This window comes from Platalea leucorodia (genome assembly GCF_965183815.1).
Source record: "Platalea leucorodia genome assembly, chromosome: 7".
Taxonomy (NCBI): domain Eukaryota; kingdom Metazoa; phylum Chordata; class Aves; order Pelecaniformes; family Threskiornithidae; genus Platalea; species Platalea leucorodia.
In genome coordinates this window covers 61441804-61466827 of record NC_138829.1, presented here as the reverse complement: position 1 = coordinate 61466827, position 25024 = coordinate 61441804, and the positions used below count along the sequence as shown (strand labels likewise).

The 25024-nt window shown below is 39.1% G+C and overlaps 1 protein-coding gene across 4 annotated transcripts in view; it reads right to left on the bottom strand.

Annotated features, from left to right (window-relative positions):
- Nucleotides 1–1393: 1393 nt before the first annotated feature.
- Nucleotides 1394–25024, bottom strand: part of AMPD3 (adenosine monophosphate deaminase 3) — a 35251-nt gene continuing 11620 nt past the window's right edge. For 3 of the 4 annotated variants that reach the window (XM_082317794.1, XM_082317792.1, XM_082317793.1), the window contains exons 6-15: nt 24412–24541; nt 14401–14595; nt 14029–14160; nt 12997–13160; nt 11671–11797; nt 10660–10823; nt 8466–8586; nt 6819–6992; nt 5581–5691; nt 1394–4649 (exon numbers count right to left, since the gene is read on the bottom strand). In XM_082317794.1, coding sequence (XP_082173920.1) covers nt 4473–4649; nt 5581–5691; nt 6819–6992; nt 8466–8586; nt 10660–10823; nt 11671–11797; nt 12997–13160; nt 14029–14160; nt 14401–14595; nt 24412–24541 — 1495 coding nt within the window. In that variant the 3' untranslated portion in view covers nt 1394–4472. Of the gene's footprint in view, nt 4650–5580; nt 5692–6507; nt 6592–6818; nt 6993–8465; nt 8587–10659; nt 10824–11670; nt 11798–12996; nt 13161–14028; nt 14161–14400; nt 14596–24411; nt 24542–25024 lie in introns of those variants that run through there. The other variant, XM_082317795.1, reaches the window with a different exon arrangement.

Sequence of the window (25024 nt, the reverse complement as noted above, 5' to 3'; positions counted from 1 at the left end):
GCTGTGAAGCAGCCACGTTCCAATTAACGTTATGTCTGTGAGGGATCTGACAGCGCCTTCTGCTTTTGTATCTATCTATCTGAGCTGTCACGATGTTAATTAGTAGGTGATTGCTTACCTATTGCTTACCTCACTAACCTAACTATTGAGGGTAAAATATTAAATGCTGGGCATGGGGTTTGTAGGCCTGAAGTTAAAAAAAAATCAGTTTTGTGAACTTGGATAGAACTTTCCCCAGTGTGAGTCTGGTGGAATGAAGAATACTATCCAGCAGGTAATTAAATGAGCACTCTTCTTTGGTTCACAGTGCTATTTAAAAATGTGGGATGTTTTTATGAATTAAGCTTAAATTAGTCAGAAACCTGCCCTTCTGGAATGTGATTGTATGTGGAACAAGGTAGGGTTTTGATAAAACAGTTTATGCTTCCATACTAACGTGGTTCCAACCCACTTTAACAGCCCTTCCAAAAACATTTTTTATGTGAGAGTGTACTCATTAGTCCCGGTTAACGAGCAATGAATTAGTGGTGTTGGTGGCTCACTATTATACGTACACTTTTCTCTATGCTGCTTAACATTGACATTTAGTGCTTTGAGAGGCATGGGGGAGAGATACACGTTCTTCAGTTACAGAGGAATCTGTACTCTTGTGCTTCATGAGTGCTGTTTCTGTACAGAAATAAAGGGTTTATGTACAGAAGAGACATGCATGTTCATCTAAAAATATTTATTACATTTCCTACTGAAGAAAGTAATTTGTGTTAAACTTTTTTTCCTCAAAAGTCATCTTGACTGTAGCAGAATGTCTGTGTTGGTGTTAACTATTTATTTCGGTTTGTCACTTGTTGGCTTCTTAGTTGTGTTCTTTTTGTCAGATGAAGTTGTTCTGTGTACTGCTTAACTGTGAGTGTCAGAACGGGTTTCCTGCTCCCAAATTCAGGTGTTCTGACCCTCAGTTTAGTATCAAGATGAGGCTCCAGGCCGAGGAAGAGGTGCTGCAGGCCCTGCCCTGATGCCCGGTTTGGATGAGCAGGGAACCAGGGCACCAAGAGGCAGCAGGGCAGCCCCGCAGTACGATTTCACTTCAGGACTTAATGCCAGGGCTTCTGTTGGCCCAAGTGAGAACAGTTGGTTTTCATTAACGCTGAATTGCTTTAAGTCAGCTAAGCTTTTAGCTCCTCCTAAATATCTTCTCTCTATCTCCACTGTTTTGTGCCCGTTTTCATGCTGTGGTAGTCCTTAATTTTGGTTTAGTCTTCTGTACTACAAACAGTTTAATTGCATAGGCTTTTAGTTCTACTTAAATGCAGCGATTTTGAGCAGCTACAGTTTTGTTGAGAGGTATACATGCACAAAAACCCTAACCGTGTTCTTTTATAATTTATTTATTGGTTTAATGTTTAATGCTTCCACCACAAGAAGCAAAAGAGAAACAGCATTTAACCCAGGCACAGAAAGAAAAAGCAGCTTTTACAGACATCCCTCCCCCACCCACCTTTTTCAGACTTAGATTTTAACTAGGCAAATAGAACAGAAAGGTTTAGCCACAGGTAAAGAACAATGATAGAAGATAAGGTAGCTCTGGGGTGCAAAAAAAAATCGTATTATCCAGTGGCAGAGCAAATGCCTTAAGTTTGCTGAAGTAATGTAACGGAATGGAAGAGCATCACTAGAAATTGTTCAGAGAGATATGTTGTAAACAGCAAATAACCATAATTAACCAGTTTAGGTGAAAGTATAAAATGCTCTGAGCTAACAGATGTAAGGAAGTCTTGAATAATGTTTGAACCTTAACACCAATGAAATGATGAGAAAAAACAGGATATTCTCCCATTCTGAAGCAACAATATTCAAATCCAGTTTGGGTTTTTTTTCTTTAATAAGAGCTACAGACATATTAGAAACTGATGTGTTTGAGGTAAGGAAAGCTGAAAAGGTATTAACAAACCTACACATTTGGTATAATATTAAGAAAACTAAATAAGAAATCTAAGTGACAACGTGAACAGCGCTAGTAGCAATCTTCAGGTGAAACAACCCAAGCAAAGCAATGTTTATCAGATGAAAATACTTACAGTTGAAATTCTTCAAACCAAGCATGTTGCTTATTTAGCCTGGACACAGATGCTTTTTGCAGGTAAATAATGTTATGTCGATAACAATTTATTACTAAGTTGTACTAACGAAAACAAGACATCTGCATTTTATGCAGCTAAAATGCTTCAACCACTGTTTTCAGACTTTGTCCCAAGAAAATTACGCTCACCAATCCTGATAATGCATTATATGCGCTGCTAAAGTTTCTAACAGTGAGGCCAATAGGCATTGTTGACTAAGAACTTTGGACAATTTTATTATCATACAGTTGAGCAGCGTAGCATGGTTTCACACAATTTTTAGCTGCACAAGGAATACAAAATCTGGCACTAGTTGAACACTGCAGACACTAGGCTAGGTCGCTGAAGAGCTAACGTCAAGTCTCCCGCCACCTGTCTGCAACCGTATTTTGGATGAGGAACGTCTGCAATCACCGCAGCTCCCTATGCACGGCACCAGCTAACTGTAATGGTGACTGGATGGCCAGAACTCCGCTCCTGTGCCTTGGTTTCCCTCAGAGCAGCCTTGCTTCCAGGCTGCTTCCGTTTAATCTCTCTTATGGGGCTCTGACAGGGCTGCACAGCTCTAGGAGGTGATAGGGAATTCTTCCTTCCCTTGCTTTGGTGCCATGTCCCTGCAATCACCATTCAGGACAGCAGGTACATTAAAAAAGTGTCCTTGTGGGTATTGCTTTGAACTGCCACAGCCTGAGGGGAGAGCATATGTCTTCAATGCACATATACATTCATGCCATTAATGAGTTGTTTGGTACTGGTGATGTCACCACTGCTACTTCTGGCTGCATTTACAAGGGAAAGGGAGACCTGATCAGCTCTGGAAAGGATGGGTGTAGGTGCCTGAGCCCCAGGAGAAGGGCCTGGCCTAAGAAATACAAGTGGCACAAGACATCTGATGTAGTAAAACATGCAGGGTTCTAGGTCTAGGGAGGCTTGATGGGCTAGTGTTCATGATTTGCTTTTTATGCATTAATTCTGAATTACTGGTCTAAGCTGCCTAACCTCCCTATGTATCGTATTAGATACCCAGGTCTGTAGCCTAGGATCCTAGCTTAGGGACTACGGGCCTTCAAACTAAGTAGTGTAATGTTGGACTTACAGGCATCAACATCCTCTGCTGCCCCAGCCTCCAGGCTGTTCTGGTGTGAAACTACATGCAGCTTCTACAGTACGTAGATGCTATCATGTTATTACCTTTAATCCTTTCTCAAAGAGTAGTACTGTGTCTTAAGAAGGATGATCAAACAGAAAAAAGATGGAAAGTGATAAATATTCCAGTAGCTGTATTCTACTAGCCACTCCATCATTAAATAAAAAGTTTAACGTAACATGATTTGAAATGACAGATTTCAAGTGGGGTAGCTTCCATATAAATAGACAGTTTGACTTCTCATTCAACTCTAATTGACTAAAATACAAACTAACACAAATGTGTAAAAAGATGTCAGAAGTAGGACCAGAACCCAGGTCTGGAGTTTCTACCACTGATTCGTAAGAACACTTCCTTTGTTCAAGTAAAAAATTTCCCTTCGCATGCAACCAAAATTATCTGCATAAATTTCCAAGTGATTTGAACTGGCATACCCATATATTCCCATTACAAAGCAATAAAAAAGTGTTCTCAACTTTCAAGGCAAAGTTTTCATGATACAGACTCATTATTACAATGTACAACAGCAATGATTTTGACACCATGTTTTCTACTTACTAGATTAAAAAGCATTCATCTGCTCTTCCTCACAGACATCCTACATGACAACAGGAAGTAATTAGTTAGTCATTACATGAGACTACCCGATTTTGGTTTGTCTTGTTTTCCAGTATAACTGCTGAAACATTAAGCTAAAAACTCTGTCAGAACACCTTCCAGACTGAAAGAGTAGCCTCAAAATTATGCATCCCATACAAACTGCTAATGAATAAAGGGTTAAACTTAGAAGTGCTAAATGCCTGATGGCTACTGAGACTAGCAGGACACAACCAGGTGCACGTATACGGTCAGCATCTGCAGAATCCTAAGGCGCATATCACAGATGCGCTATGAATATTCTCTGTTGGTTTCCAAGCTACAATATAGTGCACGGTCAGACAGTATGAAACAAATATTACGTGATTCTGAGTTTGCATTTAGTATTTACAGCAGTCTTACAAAGCCTAATGTTTGTCGAAACTGAAATTTTTGCAATGAGAATAATGCAGTAAAAGACAACAGCAAATGCTGTTTACCTTCCATAGATACTCTATTTTTCTCTGTACTGTTCAGTTATGCCTTGGTAGCATCAAAGACAGATGATTCAATGGTAATTAGCATCTTATCCTGCTTGGGAGTGAAATGTTCTGGTTTCTTTGAGTTTGTAACTACTTCGACAGAGTAGAAATCTCTTCTGTTCTCATAGCATCAGACAGGAAACTAAGTTCATTGCACAGTGTCTCGTACCTGAAGGCCATCCGGATCTGTGCAACATTTGTCTTTCGAATGTCATTTCCCTCAGGCCCTTCTTTACAGTAATTCACCCCTAAGAATTTCTGTTTTTCCTGTGAACGGGATTAAACATAAAGAGGAAGAAGTCAGTTCATCTGCTTTGATTTATCGTATAACTGAGTATTTGTTAGCTGAATGACTCCAGTGCAAGTGAAAAGAGCAGCTTCAACCAGCTGGCCAGTGAACTCTACCTCAGAGTCGTAACCAGTTTTGGAGATTTTAAGACCAAAGTTTATATAATTACTCAGCAGCGCACTAAGTCTGGCTTGCTAAAACCCTTTGTGCTAGTGTTCCATCTTCACTACTGCATCTTTCATGTGAGAGGTCAAAAAGAGGCTTAGGTTTCTTTTGTTAGTTAAATGTTGCACAAGAGGAAAATCAGTAGTTGTCATTAGAGAATACTGAAAGAAACAACAGAATATACTTGTAAAGCCCCTTCACATACAAGCTGCTTGGGAGGAATGTTTGAAGGTGACCTAGAAGAGAGGATGCTCTAAAATAATTCCTAGAGAAAGCCATGAATGTATAGGATTTTGGAGCCAAAAGGGAATTTAATCTAATCTGACTGCTTATCTAAACCAGAATATTTTCTGTAGTACTCCATTCTAAGCAAAAACATGTCTCGCTTATGACAAGCGGTTTGTTTTTACTCAGTGCAAGACATGATGTATAAAATTACTGGCAAAGGGATATCACCCAAGTAATTAAAGGTTTGGGACTGGAGGCAGAACAATATGAACAGGCATCTGGTCTCTCTGCATGTTTTGGGGATTCCAAAACAAAGCTCATGGGGAAAAATGTAACGTTAATACTTTTTTTAATGTAAGACTGCATAGCAGATAGTTTGTGAATATTTCTGGAAAAGAGGACAGGCATGTGCACAAAGACATGACGTAAGCACCCACTATTCAATTTTCAGACTATTGACGTCTCGGTTCCTACTTGCCCTAATATTCACAAAAGAGATTTTTCAGCCATAATTACCTTATCTGACAATCCGCTCTGTAGGACGCTGTTTCTTGCTATTTCACACAAGTCACAGGTACTTAGTTTCCACACCTGGGCTGCAATAGCGTATTCTTCCATGAGAGCTTCCTGTATCACCAAAATATGGTTAATATGAAATGACATGTAAATAAGATGTAAATGGAGATACGTACTCATTACTAATTAAGGAATTTATACATGCTCTTTAGATAGCTGTGAAAAATTAGAGGTTTAAGACTTTAACATCACTAACAAACAGAATTGTTTATTTCAAATTTCCCACGGGCAACGGTTAAATAATTAATAGGCACTGGATATCCAGTTATCTTAGTCTAAGAAATCGCAGCCTGCAGTCCAGCTCCTCAGAGGCATTTATTAGGCAATTTCAAATGAGATCCCAGGGTATACAAACACCTTGGAGGATCTAGTCGTAAATCTTTAATGAGTATGTGCACCGGCAGATAGCAGGGCAATTTCTGACTTCTGACCTCCCACACAAGGAGGCTGGCTCTGACGCTAGCGGGCCGTCACAGCTGAGGATCTTCCACACTACGCGTAACTCGGCTGCTGCTGCGTTACATCCACGCAGAAAGCCCCCACAGAAGCTCTCTGTCTTTTCTAGCAGAGACATGTCGCGGGCCGGGAGCAAGCCCGGGTGAAGCACACCAGAGCTCAGCTTGTCCTCAGAACACAGACAACTGGGCAATGTACAGGCCACTCTAAGGCCCAGCAGGACTCAGGTCAGTGCCAACCACAAAATTGGGGCATCAAAACCAGGGACGCGTCCCTTCTGTCCTGCCAGGCCACCCACGGGCAAGAATCGGTTTCAGTTCAGTGAGCAAACAGCTCATACGTCATCTTCAGAGACTCCACATGGTGTTTTTGTAATGTACTTCCCCAGATTTATTAGTAAGGAAACTGGACTTTCCTGGCACTCTAGAGGATTGTTTATGAAGGCTCAAACCTCCCTTCAGCCTCATCCTTCATTCTATACTTCAACAGCCAACACTGGAGAGGCAAGAGTACAAAAGAAACATAATTAGGAAATCAGACATTTCCCTCTGAAACCTAACAGTGAGCAGTACACTGAGAATGAGGAAGAAAAATGAATGAAGTGACTGATAGACATGAAACTTTATATCCTAAGCAATGATATAAAAGAGCTTTCAGGTCATTCTGGGCCTATGTGGTACTGTTGCCAAATTCAAAAGACAAGTGCTTTTTGCAATTCTTACCTTTGTATAATGAAACTGCATAGGATCATCTGTGGAGAGAGAGACATGAAGTCCCTTATGCAGAAATTCCCGCAGTGGATTTTTTGAGTACTCCAGGAATAGGCTGTTATTACTAAGCGGAGACATAGCAATGGGTATTTGTGCAAGATAATAAAGATACTGGAGGACAGGACTCTGCAAAACAAAACACAATCAGCGCTTAATGGTACTATGGGATAATGAAAAAAAGAAGGATTTCTCTTGGACAAAATGGGAACAGCATTACAGAGGGAGGACTAAGACCAAAAAAATTTAGGTTAACACTAAAATCTGACTTTAGAAAATATTCAAAAGTCTGAATTTTAAATATTACTGATCTTTATAAAAATAATTTACATTCTTCAACATATATGTCATCATCTTTTTAAAAATATGGTGAGTAATACTACTGTAAATTAGTAAGTATACGTGACTATTAAGGGCACTGCGTTTGACACTAACTGCATGCCTTCCCCCAAAACCTGAAAGTCACGGGTAACAGATGTGTAAGAACTGCTAAGCAATTTGTTATTTTCAAAACTGCAGTCCAATAGGTAAATTCTAGGAGCAGAAGAAGTTGTCATTTATTTGAAGTCATGTGTTGCTGTTGCACATGATATAAATAATCTGTGGTCACCTCATCTTTATTACTATTTTTGGCCTAACCAACCTGTGAACCTAGCAAGTGCCTTTATTATTATTATCTGCTATTCCATGTTATTGCAGCAGGCTAAGCAGGAGAGAGTGAAGAGGAGAATGCTTTGGTCACATACAGCCTTAGTACTACTCTGTCTGGGTTTCATTTTAGGAATTACCTGTTCTGAGCATAACATCAGACATGATTTTAGGCAAGACTGTTCTTGGATATGTTGAAAAATACAGAGAGAATTTTCCAGTATTAACCAGGAAATCCAACTTATAAGAGAACTCATTCCAAAAAAAATTACTATAAACTCAGTGCAAGTCTGCCACCCACTGACCAATATTTTCATTACAAAACGGTAGCCCGGGCTTGTGTGATGGTTTTTATTAACTGATACACCAGGAATGATAACATTCGTCCTGTCATAACAATCAAGTATATAAAATATTGCTGTGTTATACACCTATGTTAAATTTCTTCATCAAGTGATCCCAGTGACTCTAGATATAAATAATCAAAACCTTAATGAACTTCTGAATGAACCTTGAAGTACAGGGATGCCAGTCAGGGAAAATGACCTTCGTCCCTGTACAGAAGAAACTACAGTTTTCCTTAAATTCTTCTGGGACCTAAACCAGGGAGTAGTAACAAGTCCAAGCAGTTTTTTCCATGTAATTTTAGCTCTACTTGGAGTAACCAAAAACAGGTGCCACCAAGTCCTTGACATATCTGACAGCTGATCTTCCCTATAAAGACATAGCTTTAAAATATTCATTTAGGAAAAGCTGTGTTTTTGGAGCTTAAATAAGAAATAGGAAGTTCAGCTGAGCTCATTGATTTCTGATCAAAGCGAAGAGTTACTTGTGCCTTGCTAAGAAAATTAATTTTGGGCTGCCCACATAAAGTCAATTTGGTGACTGCTGTTTCAACCAGTGATGGATACCTAAGCGGACAGTGATTAGTTTAGGTGAGCAACCAAGCAGTACCTTCTTCAAGAGCAATCCGTGAGAAATGTTGTCTGCTGTCAGAAAGGCGGATACAAGGTGTGTGATAGATCCAGCTTCTCCACAGTGAGGTCGAAACAGAAAAGTACACATGCCTCTTTCCCTGAGGAGATCAAAAGCAAGTTCAACTAACAAAACCCACACTGTTCTTCATCTATTTTGTATATAATTATCATTAATATGGGAATTAAAAAAAAAAAAAAAGAGACACATTCTCATACAGTTTGACGTGACATCTAATCAGGCCTACCAGTGGGCTGCTGTCAAAGGGGGCACGTCCCTCTACACAAGCCCCTTCCACCACCTGACATATTTGTGTCTTCCTTCTTCTTTCCTTCCCCAGTTCCATCTCGTCTAGCAATTGCTTAGCTACTGGGTGAACAGTTACTGAACTATTTCAGTTAAGGGAACTGGCAGATGGAAAACTGATGCAACCTGTGGCCACATAATTCCTAGATTCAAAATGAGGGAAGAAGTGGAAGCACATTGCTGAGAGTTAGCTAACACTACCTAGTGTGGTGACAGCCTGCCGTCTCACCAGGTTAAGTGTAGCACAAAACCCCACCCTCAGTAGCACAGAGATGATCTAGGAGTGTTAGTTACTATATTAGACTTCACACTATCATTTCTAGAGCTATTTTATTTTTATCATCTACATTAAAAATGATGCTGGGTTTTGGGTTATAATGGACCCTGTTATTCACTGCAGACAAATGTCCCCTAAGTATTTGGAGAGGTTCAAAACCAAAAGAATTTCAGCAAGGACTGCTAGAGTATAAGGCAGTTCTAGGATGGATGTTTAGTAACTTTTGTCCTGAAAATGGATGTGAGGATGTAATCCATCCCTGCTGACTTCGCTAATACTACCAGAAGGATAAAACAGTCTTGTAATGGACTGGTGGTGGTAGCTCAAATACTCAGTATGTTTAACAGGGTGAACAGTTTCACTGACTCATTGATGAATTGTGTCATTATCTCACCTAGCTGTAAAGAATATTTAATGATTATCTAGGGAGTTTTTCAAACAGCAGTTGAAATGATCTTGAGGTAAAAAAGAAACGTGTAAGTTCTGACAGAATCTCTGTCTTTGCAAAAGAAAAAAAACGTAGACTATAGAGAATGTAAAGGAAGTCACGAGAAAGGGATGACTCAGATACCTGCTGTACCGTGTCCTTTCCATTACAGAACTAAAACTAACAACTAGGCCTGTTTGTTGCAGGTACAAGGTAATTTAAGGCAGATGTTTTTATTATGAGTTTTGATTAGATAGGGTGGTAGAGAAAGAAATGCTTGAGGTAGCAATGGGAGAGAAGAAATAACATTTTGAATGTTAACTTGGATAAGACCTGTTAAAATTACAGATCTGTGCACCTTCCATAAGAAAATCCCCAAACGTTTTATAAGTAAGAACGAACCAAATCCTTGCAAGGTAAGTGATGACACTTATCCATGGATAACTTGCCGGTGCCTCAATTTGAGTCAGTTGTGCAGGTCACTCAGTGAGACAGCCACAAAGTCAGGAACATAACTTCAAGGTGAATTTCATGCTTTACTTAGCCTGATGCCAAAATCTGTTTTTACAGTCATGATCTCACATTCAGTATCGTAACTCCCTGCATTACTTGCCTAGGCATCAGTCTCAAAAGCAGTAAAACTGAATGAGTCAACAAGCATGCTAAAGTAAGTTAGCTAGATGTGCAGTTTATAGTTATGTCCTCCTTTGTCTATCTTTGATAACAGCAGCAGCCCTTAAACCCATTATTTCACAACATAACCGTATCTCCTAAATTACCAGGAGATAGCAAGCTACCAAGAGATACATTATATTTGGAAATCCACTGTGAATCCAAGCAAAGGTCAACATGTCAATTTTGTGGGGTTTCTTCTTTTGTTTTGTTTGATATATTCAGGTTTAAGGAATTCACAAAACCGAAATACACAAAAATGTCAAACCAAGATATTAATCTGATGCCTTTACAATTTCTGAATATTTAATTTGAATTCATTTTGCAGTTAACGTTTTCAAAATAACTCATGTACTCCTCTTGGACTCTTTAAAATAATTCAAGATAACCTTTGCTTCAAAAGATATATGATCTAGAAACTGACTTAGATTAAGACCAAGAGTATTGATTTTTCTTTCTGGAAGCTTGTAAAAGAGAAAATGATTCCTTACCTCCTAAGGTTGTTTAGCAACATGATGTTCACATACATATAATACAAATAATAGCTATATGGGGGATTCTTCTCACTGGTCCAGAGGTCAGGGTTAAGGCTCTTGTCAGAGAACATATGGCCACTGTGTTTGGATTCATCATCAACACTGTCAAAGCCAGTCACCTGGTGGGAGAAGAGAATCACAGGAATCCGTGTTTTCAGGAAGCAAACTTCAATGTTACTTACTCTTGCTTCAGTACTTGCTTGTACAAAGCATCCAGTCCTCTCTTCATTCCTCTCCTTATGCTAGCAGTCCTGCTGCTCTGCCCTCCTACCATACCACACAGAGAGCAGGAATAATGTGTTTTCTCGAAGGAAGTTTCACACATTTTTTTCTTCTGAGACAAACAGGAGGCCCAGGTGCACAAAAGCCCTTAGACTCCGGGGGGTGGGGAGGGCATAGGCATGTAAAACTCCCTCAGATCCAGATTATAATCCGTTAAACTCATCTGCTTTGTTATTTGAAAAGCAGCTGAAGGCCAGAGGCTCCCAGGAAACCTCAGAGTTCTGATCTGGGGCATCCTCAGAAATGTATCTTTTAATCATGTCCCAGCAGCTACATCCCCACCTCTCTCCTGAGTCCCATCAGGATCTACGCAACGCTTCCTTTCAGCTGCCTCCTTTTTGAAGGCCAGTCCCAGAGGAAAGCTCAAAGAACACATCCTGGATTATGATATTCCCGCTGCACAAGAGCATGCAAATGGTTTTTGGTCATTCTTTATAGAGAGGATTACTGAGAGAACAAGTAAGTAGCCGTTGAGCTGTTTCAGAGGAAATAAATGGCAACTATTTGACAACAGGACCTTACCCGGGCTTTTACTAAATTGTATGTCAGGGCTTTAAAACAATAATACAAGTAATCTATGGAGGAGGAAGCTTTTTTAGTGTCTGGAAACAACTGTGGACACACAAAATTTAGGAGTAAGAGAGGATCCATTTCATGTGAGACAGAAAATCCAAACATACTTACATATTTGAGGAAAAGGTGCAATTCTTTATGGTCTTTGGGATTGATTGTTGCTTCAAACAAAGGTAAAAAGATGTTCTCCAACATCTTCCCAAAACTAGGCAGAATATTTTTTGACCTAAATATGTCACTGAAGGGGAGAAAAAATACACAGTTGTGACCATTCTTTAATCAGCTTATATTTTTCCTCCACTTTCATATTTTCTGTTATTTGTGTATATTCTACAGCTTCAGTTTGACCAGGATTCAGAAATCCAAAGTTTATGCCAGGGCGGGGATTGTCTCTGTGCTCCGTTTCCTGCACTGCCTGGCACTGTGCTTCATCCAGGCTCTGCTGAAGCTCCTCAGCGCTCCAAAAATAGAGATAGTATGCAGGGGTAGATGCTGTCTCAAGAACAGTGACCTTTTCCCTTATAGCAATCCAAGTACTAATAGGAGAGATAAGGAATTACCTCTCATGAAAGATGCTGTTTTCCAAAGTTGTAACTACTCCAAATGGAAGTAGAATGTTCTGCTTTAGCGAGCCTCTCGGAAAAGAGGGACAGTACTGCAGTGTGTCATCAAGCGCATAGCTTAATGAAAGTGTTGACTCCGCTATGTACGTAAGAAATAGCTATGTAAGAAATTAAAGGACAGAAACCTTCTCCCTGATGAGAAACACACTCCGGGGGATATATGCAACCATGACAGCTCCTTCTTTACTCTTATTCCAACTATGCAACAGCAAAACATAAAGCTCAGCTATTAAGGCTGACTAATGATAGTTTTGTTATCATGGGAGACTGTATTACAATATACAGTATTAGAAACAAAGAACTATTTAATAAAGTCCCAAAGGATGCTTAAAAACTAAGAAAAAGTGATATTGATTTAAGCTTGCAAATCAGCAATCTGGGCTGCGTTTCCAAGTTCACTGTCATTTAGTCACTGATCTTGAGGAAGTTTGATGGTAAGAGTTCTACAGAGCATTTTCTACTCCTTCATGGAATTCGAGAGTTGCTTTATTTTCATTACTGAATTGTATTTTAACTTGCCTTTGAATGCAACTTAATATCACCCAGTTATATTTTAGTATCTTCAGACTTACAAATAATTCACAGTAGTTTTGAATAGCTTCATAAAGAGCAGATTCAAACCCCATCTCCTGTCTTCCACCCCCAGACTGTCAGGAAAACAGCAGCAATGGTCAAGAATAAATTTCCCAGGCTGCTGCTTATAAATAGAACTACAGGACAGCTCATAAACCATCTAAAAAAATATCAGAAATTAAAACAAATCATTGGTATGATTTCAAACTATTAGAATTACCAAGAGCTCCTGATTACTTACTAGATTCTGGGAACCTGAATTATCCAGCGCATATTAGGGGAATAAACTTTATGCTTAATGAACCATTTTGCCAAGTTCAGCCATTCATCTGGAGACCGTCCATAAATGGATAAGCGGGGTTCTGTATACTGGTACTTACTTTCTTCTAGTTCACGGGCTACTTCCTATTAAGTAATAAATATATTGCTTTAATATGGACACTGAAGATCATTTACAGCTCGTAGTATATTTATCATCGTATTTTCCTCAGACCAGACATAACTGTATTGGCACCCTTTAAAGATAAAGGGAATCTCTTGTCTATTAATCCATTATTTTATTTTAGGCATCTAAATATTCTACCAGTAAGCTATCTCAGATATCATTTGAGTATAACTAACTGTAAGACCTACATTTAGAGGACAATATTCTTGTGCAGTTATTACTAACACCTTTGTAAGACGCATGTTTAAAATTGGTAAATCAGAATTATACTATTTAAACTGTAGTAAATGACTACATAAAATATGCAGACCCATGGAGAATATGACCCAGAATCCGTGGTAGTAAGCAATTTTAAGGCTATTAATTTTAGACAAGCACTTCTATACATCTAAGAAGAGCTGACATTTAGTTCATGAAAACTACTAATTCTTTTGTTGTAAGAAATGAATTTGAAGCCTGTGTATGCATGTGCAGATACAGATTTATGCAGAGGCGCGTCCCTAGCTCCTCCTTCCCTAGCAGCTGCCCCTAGCCAACTACATCCTAACAAAGTATTAAGCCAGTGAATTGACCCTTGGCTGCTCTCCATTAGTTTGAAACTGCACACAACTCTGCTTTGAGCTCATACACAGGTTATGACTCATAAAATTATTTAGAAAGCAGCAGTGGCTGACTTAGCAGAGGTCTTTCTCTGATAAATTGCTAGAGCAAACCCAATATTCGGAATCACTTAACCGTACTGTTAGCTCTAGAGATGTCAATTATGACATCACAAATCTTTTACAAACCTTCTTTCTCTACAGCTGGAAAAGCTTGAAACTTATTTACCTTGACCATACGAGCAAAATATTCACCACCAATGTAGTTCTCGGTTTTCAAATACAAGTCCCTCAGCTCACTGGCACCAACTGGATTGTACTTGGAATTGAATTTGTCAAATCGATGAAATGTTTGACGACCCTGGAGGAGGAAAAAACCCTAATAACCATGGTTTCAAGTATACGCAATAGTTTCTAAATTAAATTGCCTAGCAATAAAAGGCACAGAAAAGCCTATGCTAACTTACTTCAAACATGCAAAGCAATGCATGAGTTCAAATTCTGATTTATTACGTTATCATGCAAAAAGTGTAGAAACCAGAATCTCACACTTAGAAAACTTAGCTTTTTCTTGTTTCTTTTGTCATTTTAATAGACTTACTGCATGGACATCTAAAGAGTCTACAGTGAGGTCATACGGGTCCATGTGCAGGCTTTCGAAGACTTGCTTTAAAGTCATCTTCTTGCCTTTTTTTTCTGCAACAATCCTGTCGGGCTCCGTTTGATACGTATGCTTAATAAACCTCAACAAGTGTTTCTGGTTCATGCAAGCAGCAGCATGGATATGAGTATCAACCTGAAATCAAAAGGTTATTCATGCTCATCATCCATATACATAAACTTAAATTAGTAAAGTATCTATGCCAGTGACAACAATGACTAAAGCCTTCTAAAATATTCCTTAAGTGACAAACGGATTAGTGCCTAAGCAAATCAAAATGTCTCAGAACCCTGAGATTTTGGTTTTGGAGGAATTATTCAATAAGCAGAACTATAAATAAAATAGTCCTCGATTAATAGTTTCTTATTTAAATAAAAAAAAATTTAACAAGTTAAGATACATTATAAATGCCAATCACAGAACCTGGGTTCAGATTAAATTTAATACTTCCTTAAAGGACACTATGATCCTTTAGTATCCTTTTATTTCATCCATGAATCGATGATGGCTGTCTAGTTATAGACTGTATAACCATCCTCTCTGACTGAAGAGACCCGGAATTCTCCACCATTTCCAAGAGCGTAATTCATTTTTGTATTTCAATCACATGAAACATCTTAGGTCACTAGAACGGCAAAATGTACATGCGACAGATTTTGTCACTATTTGTCCAAGTTTAATTATAATACAGCAACTTATAATGCTGACAGATTTTTCAGTTTCTTTGGATCTCTTCACACACTAAGGGAAGTGCAAGCTTTACAGAAGGGCTGAGAGTACTCCTCCAGCTTTTTGCTGAAGTCCTATTAAAACAAAAAAAAATTGACAAGAACCAAATGGTTTCCATAGGTATGCTTTTCTTTTGCTCAGAAGCTTGCACTGCTATTTGAGCAGCCTATATTAGAACAAAATCCAGAGAAACAACTGATGAGATGTGGGGGTTGCTTTGTTGCTTTAAGTTCTCCCTTCGGTGTGTGTAATTCCTTAGGTGCCTCCAGCAGGTATGTAAAATGAATCCGTTGCAGTTCCTTGCAGTCAAGGGTTTATCTTAACTACACGGATAAAGAATAGAAGAAAACCATGTACATTCCCCAGCTGCTTCTTGTTTGAAAGGGCAGGTAATACTAATTGCAGTTCCTAAGGGCCAGGTACCTGAAAGGGAAGAATAGGCCTTGGCTGGGATAATGGCCTTAAGGAATCTAAAAGCACAGCAATATCCAGTGTGTGGAGCAGCGGAGCTGCTGCTGCAGGGTCCATTTGCTTTGAATTTCCTTGAGAAATTCTGACTGAACAACAAAACAGCCTAATGCATGTCCTAGGCAAAGCAATGAAATTACTCTACCAACAAATTCCTATCAATTTAAAACCAAAACAAAACCAAACCACTGTTCCAATTAGATTTCACAGTTGACACGCTATGAGCACAACGGCCCTGGGGAGAGCGTGACAGACTCCGAAACAGCCTTCAACTCCAGACTGCCAAAGCCTAGCAGAAGCAGTTTCAGCTCACCCAGCAGCTGCAGTGCTGCAGCCTGTCTGCTAAGCTTCCCATTTTCCTCCAGCCCAGGCCCTACCTGGACATAGATGGCCATGAGCACAGGGATGTGGTCAGAAGCAATCGCCAACTGTCACTATTTCTAACATCTGCCTTCTGTACCTACTGCCTGGCACTGCAGACAAGTCTTACAAGACCAGCTGGCAGAAGGGTTCTGCAGAAGGAGTAGGAAGCAAGATAGTCAGTTTGTAATACAAGTTGCAAGATGATATATAGCAGGGACAGGATGGTTCAGACAGCAAGTCTAAAAAGCACCACACGGTACTGTCCTATATCTTGGTAGGAGATGGTTTGGAATCATTATACGTAACATTTTACCGTGAAGTCTTATGTGAAACTGTAGTGGAAAGGGCTGCTCTAACTCCTCATACAGGGTACAAAAGGAGCTTCAAAGCAGAAATAAAAAATCGTCTTGCTTCTTCACAACACCAGTAATGCAGCTGTCAGAATGCACCCAGTTTTGCTGTCTACATTTAAAGATTTAAAAAACCCAAATACTGACAACATTCCCAAAAAATGTCACAAAAGGAAATAGGAGCTGGAAAACCCACACTGCCATGTGATTATAAAAATGAAACTTATTTGGCTTTCAAGGTGCAATTTGAGAGTTAATTTGATCAACTGTATACAGCTATTTGTACATCCAAAAGAGACCATGAGGCAGAGAGGGGGCTTTTCAATCTCACATGCAGTAACGTAACAAGATCCTAAGCTTGGATACTGACATTAGATACAAGTTCCTAAAGATACTTACTACATTGGAACAGTTTGAACCCAGTGCACTGTGCTTTTTAAAATGCAAGTAACTAGCATTCCCAGGGACACACTCCCAACACGAGCTGCGCAGCCTGTATGCAGGAAGACACGCTAGAAGGAATTCCCAGATAAACCAGCTATAAGGAGTCGCTGAACCTCCACCTCTGCAGGGACTCTCATCCAGGACTCCTCTGTCCAGGAAACTGCAAACACGGACACGTACAGCATGAGACCAGCGCGTTCCCCTTTGCGTAGTGACTACATCTGCAGCTTCCAGATTCCACCAACAGAAGCAGTTGACATCTGGTTCTGCTTATAAGGATCAGTAGGAAACAGATCACGGAGCACCTAAGTAACAGCCATACTCGGGCAATGTAAACCTCCGCTTATGCTATGACATACAGTTCACAGAAATGGCACTGTTTTACTTGGCACGTGTAGTCATTTAATTTGCAGTTCATACATACAGAAGTTGCTGCAGCCTTCTATGGGTAAATCTATCTCCATGTGAATGTTAATAGCACAACTAAAGACCAGGATATAAGCTGAATCCTAAACATTAACATTTAATTGTTAATCACTGCCTAGTTCAAATATGCTAGATGCTTTAAAGCTAAATGAAAAAGCAACAAACGTATTACTGTCTCAAAGTACACAACATGAAGTACATTACTAATGCACAGTAAACAATGCTGTGTCTAAAATAGTAAAAACCGCTCCGCTTAACATATTATTACACTCCTAAAAGTACTTGTATACACATTTGAACCCAAATGCATTATATATATGCTTAGTCAGGTTAATAAACATCTTCTGTTTTAGAAACCAATATTGTTTACTATAAACTCTTCCTGGACCAGTGAAATTCTACAAACTACTAGGCTTGGTCAACTTATAAGGGAGAGTGAAATAACAGTTAATAGATGCCCTATAAGCTCTAAACATTCAGGAAAAGCAAGTCATTAAGCATAGAATACCAGGCGTAGGGAACCTGAATAAGTGTAGTTCATTGAATTCCAGAATGCACCAGTTCCAGTGGTGGCTCAGCTACTGGAATTAATGAGTCTTGAAAAAAAAACAACCAAATGAAAACACTCCCTCTTTATTTAAACCAACATGAATTCACTACTGTTAGGAGGGCAAGGACAGAAAGCAAGGAGACATTTTGTTTCTTTTGTTCACTTGCATGCAAGGATCACATGACACAGTAGTAACTGCATTTCTTTTAAAGTCCTGCTGCCCTTTGAGAAATAATTCTCTCAAGTGTGCCTCTGCAATTCAGTAAGCTCCTGTGAAATCTTCTCCAGTCCCCTCCAACATAGCACACATAGCTCTAGAGCTCAGGTAACCACATCAGGCTTATTCTCTGAGAACCAAGATCTTCCTTTTTTTGTTTTTTTCTCCTCCCTCTCCTAAATGTATTTATTTCCCAAGAGTAAAAAGACTTTCCTGGAGTCTCTCTCATGCTTTTTCCAGAGAATATGCAGTACTTTGGCTACCGTTTTTAACTACCTGGTATATTTTGACCTTTAGGCAAGCAGCAATTTCAGTAACGAGAAAAGTCTTATAGAGTATTGCACAGCTTTTTCTTCATTGTTTTTTAGAAGCAATACAACTTTTTGGAAGGCTTTAATGACCTGAGCTTTGACCTACCCTAGCACATAATTAATTAGTGTGCATGCTTTTGTGCATTTTCACAATTCAGGGTGCAATCCTAGCTAAATGAAGCATCTAAACACAGAATCCTTAGACATAGCTTATATGGTCTGATTTGGTTAGGGATTTTTTTATTATTATTTTTAATTGAAATGTTATCATGCTAAGAAATTGTTACTAATTTCATTGCTATTCATTATGAAAGGCATCTACTAAAAGAATTTGCACAGATTGAGTTCATATAAGTGTGACAAATGCCCCCTTTGCCTCCTTCCTCCCCCCAAAAGACAAAACTCATGCCATTTTAAGCTGTTATTATTTTGTTCTTCATATCATATATGAAGTAAGCAGAGGCTTTTCTGGGCCATGAGTAACAAGCCCCGACCCACAAGGTCTATTTGCTTCTACTTGCAAACATTCTGCTTGCCTTTCCCAATTTGTTACAATGCCAATCCAGCCCAATTTCCCCTTAGTGGAAAACAACCTGGGCTACATTCCCTTAGCCAAATCGCCTGTTGCAGTTCTTTTTCTCCCCTCCCCTCAGGAGAAAACCTTTTAGTCAAGGTCACATTCATCTTCAATGAAAAGAAGAAACACAATGACTGACAGAAGCCTATCTTGGAACACATAATGTGCCTTCAGTGAACTCACCTTTTTAACAAATGAAAGCAACTCTTAACAAAAATGATTCCTTAATTCTTTTAATTCCTTCATCTCATTCAAGCAATGGTGGACATCAGTTTTCTTGCAATTAAAGGATGGTAGAATTGCCTTCACTCAGCAATTCTCCATGTAATGAATCCAGCCTGTCTTCCTCTGCACCTTTTCAGGTCAGGCTACCTCTTTGCTTTCCTTATTGACCTGACCACCCATGCCATTCCGTCTGCAGGCTTTGTGCATTAAATGCTTGTACTTCTCAGTCAAGATGGTTACATCTGTGCACAACTTACAGCTTGAAGTAGTTCCCATTGCCCTCCAAATCGCGTCTTACCAGCATCAACTTCCCTAAACCATTCTGCCTTCCTCATCTTCCTGCGCTGCTTCTCTTTCCTTCCACTGTCTCTCAAATCTCCACAAAAAAATCCATCTCAGATCTATTTTATGGATGTTTATCTGTGCATGTCAGAAATAGTGTTGCACTGAATTAGGCATATGCTCTAGATTCAGAGTGATAAGTGATAAATACAGCAAAAACAAATGCCAAGGGCAGCCCTTCTAATGATACCAAACTTTTCCCGTGCATAGATTAGTAGTATCCGCAGCTGCAAACTACCCGATTTTCTAAACACATGCACTTTAACTATAAATACGTCTACCCCAATAACTATGGGCTTCATGAACTTGACACTGAATCCTCTGTAGCCTTTACTTCAATGATGGATTGAAGGGAAATCATTCCACATCCCACTGCTAGATTCCCTGCTCACCAATATATTCATACTGCATTAGCTTTTCAGCTAGGATGCAACAGCTTTATACAATGAGCTTGATTCTTTCCTTGCAGCTCTGTAATAGGCACGAGAGGCAGAAGACACAAAATATTCTGCCCTAGGGTAGCGCAGTAATGCTCCTGGCAGCTGAAATAGTCCCTAGAGCTGGGCAGAGCCTCTCAGGAACTTGTCTAATTCATACTTACGCCATCCAGAGCAACCCAGAAACCAGGAGAGACAGGAGGTGCGAATCCCTGTGTCTCCAGCTTCTTGTTTGGCTGTACTCATTGCAAAATGCACCGAAGCAAGCCCTGTAATGTTTGCATTCACATGAATACAGATATACACTGCTGTGAAGAGAAACAAATTTTCTTTTCTGTTCTTGTCATTACTAAAAGAAAGGATAGAAGAAAAGCTTTCTTTATGGTCTTTACAGAATTTTTGCATTGTAATGATTGATGGCTTTCCACCTGATCATTTTGTGCTCACTTGCAAGACTGAGGGCAAACACAAGAATTTACCTCAGCATTTCTGCAAGACAGGAGGGGAGAAGTAGTATGCACAGTGCTTTGAGAGTGCAAAATACAGCTTTACTGCCAGTTAACAGTGGTATGGCACCATTACATGTCATGCTAACAGAGGTGCACAGAGGCATTCCTGTCCTTTGAATCTGATGCTAACTCATAAGTCTTCCCATTCACTATCACTTTTGTTTTGTATCATGAAACTGAATTTCACCACCAAAGTCAGTAAGTAGCTACTGGAGGAGAAAAAAAAAAAAGGCAGCAACCTCAGAATAAATCAAAAAGTTCAGGGAAGATAAGGTATAGATTCACTGTTCACTCATGAGACTTTTAATTATACGTTTAAAAAGCAGACATCTGTTAATTTCATTTAGTATTGTGTGAGATCTATAGAATTTAGAAGTATATAAACCCACTCTAACTTCCTTTCTTCGAAGTAACAAGTGGTATTTCAACCCTGTGGTCACAAACAAAAGCTAGAATTTACTTCCTTTTTGTCTAATCAACACTTTAAAAAAAAAAATCAGTTGCAACAATCTAGACCAAATGGTATGTCACGGCAGCAACCAGCTCTTGCAACACAGACTTCAGCAAGGCTGCATAAGCCACTCTGGAAACCGCATTCTTCCATGCACAGTTACCCTGGCCTGAGTCAAAGCTCTGCTGCCCCACAACGCTAGGCATTTGAGCTAGTGAGTCTGTACGCAGAAGAACATGATGTGTCAAAGTCACCGCTATGACATATCCTCAGGTTTGGTTTGCTTACACACTGAAATAATGGCTAAAGAGAAAGAAGACGGAAGGAGGCTTAGGCTGTCATTTTTTGATCCTTAGAGAACTGTACCAAAGCTATTTGCAGTGAAGGACACCTGCCAATGCAGTACATAGATATATGTCATAAGGGTAGCAAATACATGTTAGGTAAACAAATATCTTGGCTTCACCTTTTAAAAAAAAAAAAAAAAAAAAGGCAACCACCTTCCCCCTAGAAAGAACAATAGAGACAAACCAAAGTTCCTAATAACAATAACAGCTCCAAGACCAAGAAAGCACAGTAAATGCCCCCTGCAATCAGCAACATTTTATTAAAAGTAAAGTAATATTCAGGTGTAGGTCCTTTACTTTGAAGGTGTATTTCAGCTGAAAAACGGAACTATCAGCTCTGAATTATCTGAGGCTGTTGAGAACAGTGGTCTATTTGAGGCCCTGCTCAAAAATCTTCACATACTTGCTTTGGAAGGCAAGACACTCTAGTACACAAAGGCTGAAACTCAGTTCTGAGTTTGTGTGCTGTAGAGCAAAACTCTTATTACTTAATTTCATCCTTAATGCAGGCAACCCAGGAGTTATGTGCAGAATCTGTGTTGACTGCACTTTGCTGTGCATCAGCTGGAGAACGTGGGAGAGCCCTGCTGATGGCAGACTCAAGAGTCTTCTCTAAAGTTAGCGTTCTCCTACACAGACAGTTGTCCACCACCTGTGGGGAGCCGAGTGGAGCCAGCCACGCTATCTTACCACCTGTGGATTCTTGTCTGTCCAGAGAAATATTTGTCTGGTTAGTAAAGGGCAATTTTCTAGTTCCAGCTTGATCACTGCAAAACATATCTTTGGTTGCATTCTGGTTAAGTCCAATATGTAAGATATACACATACATTTCCCTTATTTAATAGAAGCCTTATCTTGGGATTTATTAAATAGATGAGCTCACTGGAGGAGAACTCCTATTAAACCAGAAAAAAAAGAGGGGAAGCAGGCAGGGAGAAGGGGAAAAAAAACAGTAACCTTTGATTGTCGTGCCAGCAAATAATGCTGGCCAGCTTTCTACTGTACCTTTCTAAATGCAGTAATACATGGTCACTGACTGACCTTGCCACTACATTCATAACTGTTTTAATTTTGGCATTTTCCATCAGTTACTTTGGCCCTTTTAGATAAGCAAACAGATTGTACCAGGATCTCCACACTAGTGTCCGAGGGATGTAATAGACAACTTCACTAACAGCTCTGTTGGGAGGTGAATCTTATTTCTTGCTTTCCTTATGAGCAGTACACACTGTTTAGGACTGATTAACAGAGAGACATCCTGAAAATACAGGCCCTAGAAGTGGCTGTTTCGTACTGTAAGTTTCACTGCTGATACTGTTATTAGGGAGGAAACGCTTTGGGGAAGTTACAGATCCAAATACTACTTGGGTTAGCAGTACATAGGGAAAACAAGATTATCTGGGGACTTATGGGAACTCTATCTACAATGCAGTTTACTTTCCATAGAGAGTGCTTCATAAAAATACTACTTGTAAGCTTGCTTCATAAAAATACTACTTTAAGCAAGATTAACTCTGTGCAGCAAGAATTTTTACAGCAATAACTAGCAGTAGGAATGATCTCTGCCAGAGAAGAGCAAGCTTGTTCCTGCTCTCTTAAATTTGGGTATTGCCAGAGGGGAAGTGATGCACATTTTGTGCTTTTGAACAACATGAATCCATTTGTAGATTGGCTCATTTAGTAGTAAATAATTAGAAAATAATTAAGATAGGCCTACAGACATTGAACATTCACTTTTAAATCAACAGCTGAACTTAGCAAGTACAATCCTGTTAATTACAGCTTCTCAGTAATCAAATCGATTGTCTAGGGAGTTAGCCGATCCACACCTCTGTCCTTCGCACCTCTCAGTCACCATGTGTTTTACTATTAATGTCTCTGTCAGCTAGTGAAGCGTTTTATCTGAATGTGGCATGGAGTAAATATCTTGTCCAGGGTTATGCAAGAAAACTGTCAAGTTAGGAGTCGAGTCTCTGCCACTTGAGTCCTGCTTGAGTGAATTAGGTAATACATCCTCCCATCCCTACGCTTAACAGATAAAAGTGTGAAATTCATTAGCATTTACCGAACAACCCATCTGCTTCTAGCCTTGTGATAGACAGGGGTACATTCATCAAACACTTCTATTCAGCAGATTTTGTATATGACAGTTTATTACCACAACAGTAGCAAACATTCAGTAGCCAGCACACTAAACCCTATAGGGAAAAGCCAAAAGGACTTCTGATGTACTAGTCCTTCACCCAAACATACCAACAAGGATTAAAGTATTGACCTAAACCCTGAAGTTACAAAATAAGGACTACCTCTTCCAGTTGCATATAGAAACAATGCAAAATGGACCTGAAGTGATTAAAAACACCAACGACAATTACTGCTTTGTGAAGAAATCTCACCTATTAAGCTGAAGCATTCTCTCTCCAGTAACTTCCTCTTAACTTCAGGAAAGGGAAGCAAACAAAGCAGCTTAACACTGTTGCTTCCATGCTTTGAAGAGAATGCAGCTCCCTTGGGTGTAAATACGTCAGGAAATGAAACCAGCTCCTTGATTCCCCTCCCTGTCTCCTAATTACATCCCAGTGTATCTCAGAGGCAGCTATATAATTCAAATAACAATCTTTTTACTTAATATGTCACAGGCATTTTTTACCAGATACTGATGGCAGCATGAACCCTCAGTTCAGTTTCTGCAGGAGGTCTTTTTTCTTTTGACATGTACTTTTAACACCTACTTTCAATACGAAGTGAAATTTTTCTCCAAAATCTATACAGCTGTTCCTACTACAGTCTAGTATGACTTACCCACATGAAAGCAGGAAAATGCACTTGACTGTCTTTAATGAGTTAATTAATTCTAATTAAACCTCCATGTGGATATTTTTATTCATAATCCAAGTGAGCTTCATTTGAGTAACTCTGTTTCACTCCTTTAAAGCAATCTACATACAATTAAGCCCCTTTGATTCTGAGTAAGTAAACAGACGAGTTTAGCATAATCCATTTAACCCACTTACTTACATTCAAATTCATTTTCCTGGTGTGTTCCCATGCTGAAAAATTTTAATATTCTTAAAATAACGTAATTCAATTGAGTGGTATGCACACACCACTTCACGCATATTATCTACACCTCACAGAAGAAAAGCAAAATTGCGGGAACTCCTACTAAAAACAATGTTGTGCCTTTAATCCTTTTCACACTTACCTTTCTCACATTATAAAAGTCTCGATGGGGATTACTCTTTAGTTCTTTAAATTCCGACATTTCATTTAACATCTCATGTAAACTAAATTTAGATTCTAAAAAGTTAAGCCTCCGATGACAATATGTTTTTCTGTAAAAGAAAACACAAAAGTTAACTGTAACTTAAAACTATTTGTATTTCAAGTTCAGAAGGAACTTGAAAGTTTTCACAGTAACAATTTTTTTTTTTTAAGAAGAATGGATTTGTCTTGGTCTTCGTATCGTACTGGTTAACAAATATATAAGCCAATATCCAATATGATTTCAGACCAAAGTTATTAGTGAAACCTCAAACAGAACTCTATATAACCGTGTTATGTCCTTTAAGTTGTCCAAGTATTGTTATCACTGTATCTGTGCATAAACTGCCATTCTTTTAATAACGATGACCAGAAAAAGCATAAAACCTGTAATAAAATGTGACGTCAATTGCTACTACTCTGAAACTACACCTCCAATAGAGCAGATCACCTCATAAATAACAGAAGCAACCTGTAATCCAGACTTAGTCACTATGGAAATAATTTTTTAAGATTTCCCCAATGTTTATTTGCTTTTTCAATGTGGATATAAG